Here is a 7,064-nt window from a genome sequence, read left to right on the forward strand (position 1 = left end):
GAACATCTAAATTTCATTTTGTATTTTAGTCTGACAGAAAAAACAAGAAGCTAGCTTTTTATTCCCCGCTCAGTTGTCCAAAGGGACTCCTCCCCCCACCCCCAACAAAAACACACTACACTATTTTCCCACTACTGTCAAATATTCCTTACATTCAAGATCAGAAATGCACTTCCATCCTGATCTGCAAAAGTCTTTCCTGGCCCTATCTTCATTTTCTTTTAAGAAGAGAATGTCATCACATTCAACTTTAAGAACAGGGCTATTCACCAGGGACTAGGATAAGGTCAAATTAATTTCCAGTTGTCATCAGAACCAGGATATGAATTAAGCCTCCAAAAACATATTAGCTGAGTAATACACACTGCCCTCTTAAAGGTTTCTTTCCCTCCCCCTCAACTACAAGCATGGATTTATGAAAAGAGAAGCCTCTACAGGCACAACAGGTTGGACATAATGAAGCACTGCTTCTATAGTCCTCTAGGTACCAACTTGAAAGGATGCTTCACTAGTAGCAATGATTGGAGAACACTTCTCCAGAGACCAAAGGAAAAGTAATTCAATTTCAGTTGGTGAAAGCTAGTATCTAGGAATGTCTGTTTTATAGACATCCTTTTTAGCTTCATATTACAGAAATGAATCAAGACTATATTAATTCAAGAAAAGTCTCATTACCAAAAAATAAAGAACTTTCTTGTGTTACTCGCAAAGAACTCTCCAAGTTTTCCAATTAACACAAAAAGCAAACAGACAGCAAGCTATTTTCATGTTTTTTCTGTCCTTCCTTACTGCTCTGTAACAGAACGGGGGAAAAATTTGAGGTATCTTATAAAATAAAGAGTTCAGGAACACAGATTCAGAAAACTCCAGATTAAAAAAAAAAAGGAAGTATTATCCAAGAAATGCTTCATTTTTAAAGCAACGTGGTGTTTCAAGTTAAGCCTGTGTGACCGTGTTTCTTGCATATTATCATTATCCACCTTAAAAAAAAGGTTGTGTTCTGATACAGGAGAGAGACAAAGAATTTAAGAGATTCACCTAGAGTACAGAAAAGCAGACAAAGATCTACCCAACCTCATTCCACTGAGGCAAAACAATGGATGATATTCCAGTGAAATACCATCCCCACCACCACCTTTCTCTAATGTAAGAGAAAAAAAAACAGAGTACTGCTGTAGGAGCCACACCACTAGAGTTGAGAAAAAAAAAAAAAAGAAATCTAAGACTATGAGGCAGGCCAAATAATCTGTGCACTATGCGTTTAATTCAGAATAACAGTCTTCAGTTAAACAAGTCAGATTTTGAGCAAGACCTAAGCAGTAAGATTATTCCAAATAGAGCATGAAGAGACACTGCATCATATATTCGCTATACAGTAAATCAGAGGCTAAATGTTTTGTCATTACCTCAAACACTTCTATTTGGTTTTGGTTTTTTATCCTCCAGTAACCCAAATGAAATCTATTCCCTACTTTTACACTATTTTGTACTTACTGCTGGTAGTAGAGACTGCATGTTCTGGTTGGAGTCAGCTATAGTGGCTAGGTAAACCAAGTTTGTATGCAGCATCTGCTGGTATCTATCAAAATAAACAAAAGCAAAACCGATCTTAAGTCACAAATAACATCAGAATTTACTTTAATTCTACACATGTAAGGAAAGTTACCTATGTAAAACAAGATTCAAGAGACTTACAAGAGTATCATTATTAGGAATCCTAAGCCTTTTCCCTCACGCTTACCTATTACCCAATCTTTCCCAATGTCCCCATCAAATCTGTGCTTCTATCTTCTCTACAACTTTTGTCTTGCTATGAAAAATCTAAAGCTGGGTGACGGTGTTCTCACCTATTTCACTTTCTGTCCCAGTCACCGGGAGACATATAGAGTGTGTGTGGCTGCTTGGTGTAATTTTCGTCACAAACACTAGGGAAAGAAAGCTCCTTCTATTATGCCCCCAGATACAAGATACCATAGATTTATGTGAATTGTGACCAAGAACAGTGCAAACATTTCATCACGACCCTTAACTTTGGAAGATTGCTATGGAACGATTTTTTTCTGCTAGAGAAACACATTCCAGTCTCAACATCTAGCTCACAGTCACAAAAATAACCTTGAAAGCAGGAACAGATTACAAATACATAACTACAGGCTTGTAAACAGCTTAATACAGTAACTACGCTACAATAAAAGCATTCCCTTAAAGCAAAAATACCTACTATTTATGACCCCCCTTCTACTCCCAGACTACCAGTTCTCAGTAAGGGACTCAAGCCATACTGTGATGCCCCATCTGTCACATGACTCTGTATTTGTCCGATTACAAGGGTGCCATGATCTTGGGCAAGCGGTAAGCAGGTAGTTTTCAAGCATGCTGTCAGGAAGAAGAAAGGTCCATTCCTACAAGATTGAAAGGTTTAAGAAGAAAACTACCTCTTTCCCAAAGCGTAATTATGATGCAGAGGAAAAAGATCTTAGTTATACAGTCCCCATTTTCACGAGTGTCATCATCATGACATCAACTTGCAGTAGGCAAGTTGCAACATTTCAGTGACAGAACTGATAGTCATATGGCAAATCAAAACCCCATAAATTTTAAGTGCAGTATCTGTAGCAATACTTTTCTGTTCTTCACAGCACAGTTCTCCCACAGGGTGAGCTAAACAAATAAAGAATGGTGATCTAGATGGAAATTCACCCAGTCCACATTAGATTTGGATTAAGGTCTTACTGTGAGCATTCAGATGTCTTCCCTTTGTTCTGATAGTCCATTATACACTGAATAAGATGATTATTTTCATCCAACATCTGAAATGATAAAGAAGAAGTTCGGAGTAAGTTTCATGTTCTTTGTGGAAAGAAACCAAAGATAAGTTTGAGTCTTGCTCCTCTTCTCAGAGGTTTTAAAAACAACAGAAAAAGTAGTATTCCAGAAAGTTCTACTTTAACCAATTATTTATAGAACACTCTTTTGCTCCCATTTTCCCCCTCCAATGTTTTACAGCTTTCAGTTTAAGGGTTTCATATCACTATTATAGTTACATTTGTGAAGCTTCCCATTCAAACATCTATGCTTGTTCTGCACCAAGTTCTTCTAAAGTCTTCAAAGTTTTGCATTTCTTCATTTGATCTCTACCAAGAAATTTACTTAAAAATTTAAGCCCCGAGTTTCCCTTCTCCTTCTAAAGCCTGCAACTGTTCATAAATTTAATAATGAAAGGCATTGGTAGGCTCAGTTTCTATCAATAACAATTTCAAACAGGTTTGTTTCAAGGAAATGCACTGGAAAGCGTGGCCATATTTATATGAAGGATCTCTAATTAAACTGCACTTTATACATATTCTGTAAAATGGGCACAATAGTTCTATAATACTTCAGAAGTGTCCAGGAATATGAACTTATATGAACTAATTTTCTGACCAAAAAAAAAAAAAAAAGGTAGTTCTAATATCATGGGAAATTTCAGACCTCCTGACTTTCTACAAAAAGCTCACAAATTCAAGCTGTTCCAATCTCCATAAATAGGAAAAAATATAACCTGGTTTCCTAGAGGTGCACGTTCCTACAGTCATGTCTTTTTAACCACTCTCCCGCACTCTGATCAGAGAAGAGTCAGCAGAACCACAGCTAATCTGAGCTACCAGCCAAGTTACCCAAGTCAACTGAACTAAATGTAAAGTTTACTGCCAAGTGGAAAATTCTGCATTGGTTTCTCCCTTTGCTTCCTCTTAGTGGAAGGGTAGGTTAGATCCCTTTAACCAGCTGCTGAATTTCACAAAACTAATAGGAACTTAACCATCTGCAAGACTCTTTCCTTCTTCCAGACAGGGTTGAGACTAGTCAGAAGGCTCATGCCTCTACAAGGAAAGCACAGTGTTATTACATCACCTTTATTTCCCTAGGAATCCAACCTAAACAAATACTATAGGAGAGGGGAGAAGTGGGGGGGAATAGGAAATAAGTACCTACACTTTTTTTTCTTCTGACTAATCCATCTCTACTATGAAAAGGGTACAGGGTCAGAAACCTCATGCAGTCTGCTCAGGACTTATATCCACGTAAGAATGAGCCAACCAGCCGAGTCTTCCTAAATTCAAACCAGTAATTCTCCAGAATGGACTAGAACAATCCCATGGCAATTATTTTGCCTGAAATTCCTGGATCTGGAAACACTGTCATTAAGCACTAAACACTGACAGAACTGTAGTTACCGTCTGAGCCTCAGAAACTAGGCAGAACTGTAGTTGCACACTCTGAAGAGGATCACAAACACACTGCCACACAAATGCATTTCACAGGTACTAACATCAATTTCTATAAGAAACGGAGTAGCTATTTTGACCAGAAAAAATAAGGAAAAAGAAGCTAATATCTTTCATACCAAAGTCTAATAGAGCACTTGCAAAGGAAGCCTTGAATCAAGGCTCTCCTCAGAATGTCTCCCACCTTCCAGAGCAAGGCAGCAGATACTTAGGACCTAGCAGACAGGTAGACCTTGAGACTGCCAGTCAGATGGCTGCATTCTTCACTGATGCCATGTTAAGCTGGACCTGGGGTGGGGGTGCAGGGGGACGAGAGGAAAGGAATGCTAGGGCTAAGAGGAAAGCAAACAAGAAAGAACACAACTGTAGCCGAGATGGGGCTGCAGGCACTGTTTTATACAAGTTTGATTGAGCAGCTGTTGATAGAGAATTGAAATAGTTCTTTGAAAGAGTTATAAACACCTACCATCAAAAGAGAATTTAGTTTCCAGCTGGATGAAGACACCTCCAGGGCTTCTGACAGCTTATGTACATTACAAAGATTCTTCAGCTTTAACTATACTAGGGTTTTGCCAGGGCACCACCATCAAATTAATGGTTTGACGACAGCACAAGAAAAACTTAATTGTGTGCACTATCCATAAGCACGCTGAAGTTGTTACTACCTTGAGGCAGCTTTTCACCCAGTGGGTATGTATTTTTCATTTACACTTCCCAAGCACTGACTTCTGCTACAGCACCCTAGAGATCTCCATTATAACTCGGGGGTCCTCTTTGAGGTCCCGATCCCTGCAACACCTATCTTATTGATGCTCTCATTCTTTACTAAATCAGAGCTTAGCTATATGTACCCAAAAGACTCCTACACAAGGAGCTTGTAGTAATCTGAAATCTGTTTGATTCATGGCTACTTACACCAATAACAGCGCGAGTCTTCAGTTAAGTCTCTAAACACCACCAAGTTACCAGTGAACTTGAACATGCTCCTTTGCTTCTGCCGATCCAGAGTATTACAAACCCTAGACACGCTTTTCTTCGACTGCTTCAGCGAGTTAACTTGCTCCCTCCCACGAAAGCTTAAATGGAGTCGGCCAGAGTCGCTGTCATTGGCTCCGACCATAATGTTCTTCTTTAATAACACTTAAGGTTTGTGGGGGGAGCCCTACTACTGGGCCGACCAAGTTTGGGAGCTGCAGCCGCCGCTTGCCCCTCGGAGGCAGAGCCCAAAGCCAGGCAGGGTTTAGGAACCCCCCGACTCAAGCCCGACTCACAGGCACCCCTCGCAGGAAGGACTTGCTCGACTCCGCCGCCTCCCCGCGGAGCCAGGCCGAGTCCTTACGACTTAACTCAGGCCCGCGGCCCCGGGAGCGCTGGGGGGGGGGGCCAGTTAACGGAGGGGGCGAGGGTGGGGGGAGACCCAGCGCCATCGGCCGCCCCCCCCACCCCCGCGCGGCCTCCGCGCCCCGCCGCAGACGGCGCGGCCCGCCCGCTCGGCGCCTCCCCCGGGCGCCGGGACCCCCGAAGAACTACCCAAGTGCAGAGAGGCAGCGCCCTGCCCGCCGCCGCCGCCGCCCCCGCCGGGCCGTGCCCCGAGCGCCGCCAGCGCAGCGCAGCGCGGCCCGGCCGCCGCGCCCCCCCGCCGGGGCCTGGGCGCTCCGGGGCGCCGCCACCCCCTTCCCCGCGCGGCCCGGCGGCAGGAAGCAGCTGCAGCCCCCGGCGCCGGGCCCGGGCCCTCCTGGCCCCTCGCCCTTCACCTTCTGGATGGCGGCCGGCGTGATCTCGCCCTTCCCCCGCTGCCTCGGGGCCGCGAACGCCACCGACATGTCGGGCCGCTACCGGGAGGGTCCGCCCCCGCCGCCCAGCTCACGCGCCCCGCGGAACCAGCCAGCGGCGGGAGGCGGCAGCGATCCGGGAAGAACGCTGCGCGCGAAGGGGGGGGCGGGGGCGGCTGCCCAGCGGGACGGCCCATCCCCGTCCCGCCGGGGAAGGGTTAAGGGGGACCGGCTGCTCCTCCCCCTTTCCCGCTGCGAGGGGGAGCCGCGTGAGGCCGCGGCCGCTCCGCGCCGCTCGGCTAAAACGACGGCACCGAGAGTCGGCGCTGCGCCGTTTGAACATGACCTCCCCTTCTCACGCGACCTTCCTGGCTACCCCTTTCCCTCCGCGGCCTTGGTACGTTCCTGCCCAACGCGCCTCAGCGCCGGACAGGCAGCGAAGTGGTACGGCCGGCGGGGGGGATGGGAGCGCTGTGGTGCGCACGTTACAGGGGACGCGCTCCGGCTGTGCCGAGCGGCGCGCTCTCCTCCCCCCTCTACCCGCCGCGACAGTTGGTTGCACCCGGGCAGCCCGCTCTGGCGGCCGCGCGGGGCGGGGCGGGGCGGGGCGGCAGGCACCTCAGGGAGGCGCTGAGAGGCGGCGGCGGCGGCGGTGGCGGTGGCTGCGGTGCTCGGTCCTGCGCTCCGGTGGCGAGGCCGCCGTGGTTTCGGCGTGGCACCGTCGGGCCCGCCCGCGACGGGAGTTGGTAGTCGCGGGCCCGGTGCTAACCGCCGGGGGAGGTGCCGCTGCCGCCGTGACACTTCTGCCGTTTGCGGTGCCGCTCCTTCAGCAGCGCCTGTGCCGCCGTCGCCGCTGCCAGCGCTGAGAGGTGGGGGGAGAAACAAACCGTGAAGAAAAAGTTGGAGGGGAGCAGCTGTGCGACCCCCAGCTGACTGGGGTGGGGTGGCTTTTCCTACCGACCTCGGCGGCCGCAGCTTCCCTGTCGTGAGAACAAAACGGAGCAAGGAGAAGCAGTTACTGCTGCAA

At 47.4% G+C, this 7,064-nt stretch overlaps 1 protein-coding gene across 4 annotated transcripts in view; it reads right to left on the bottom strand.

Annotated features, from left to right (window-relative positions):
- SS18 (SS18 subunit of BAF chromatin remodeling complex) overlaps positions 1 to 6,404 on the bottom strand; it is a 45,552-nt gene extending 39,148 nt beyond the window's left edge. Inside the window, exons 1-3 of one of the 4 annotated variants that reach the window (XM_049820969.1) lie at positions 6,020 to 6,404; positions 2,734 to 2,810; positions 1,495 to 1,579 (exon numbers count right to left, since the gene is read on the bottom strand). In XM_049820969.1, the coding sequence (XP_049676926.1) occupies positions 1,495 to 1,579; positions 2,734 to 2,810; positions 6,020 to 6,088 (231 nt within the window). In that variant the 5' untranslated portion in view covers positions 6,089 to 6,404. Of the gene's footprint in view, positions 1 to 1,494; positions 1,580 to 2,733; positions 2,811 to 4,731; positions 5,624 to 6,019 lie in introns of those variants that run through there. The other 3 variants (XM_049820993.1, XM_049820985.1, XM_049820978.1) reach the window with 3 other exon arrangements.
- Positions 6,405 to 7,064: the final 660 nt, after the last annotated feature.

Source organism: Accipiter gentilis, chromosome 2 (genome assembly GCF_929443795.1).
Source record: "Accipiter gentilis chromosome 2, bAccGen1.1, whole genome shotgun sequence".
NCBI classification, from domain to species: domain Eukaryota; kingdom Metazoa; phylum Chordata; class Aves; order Accipitriformes; family Accipitridae; genus Astur; species Astur gentilis.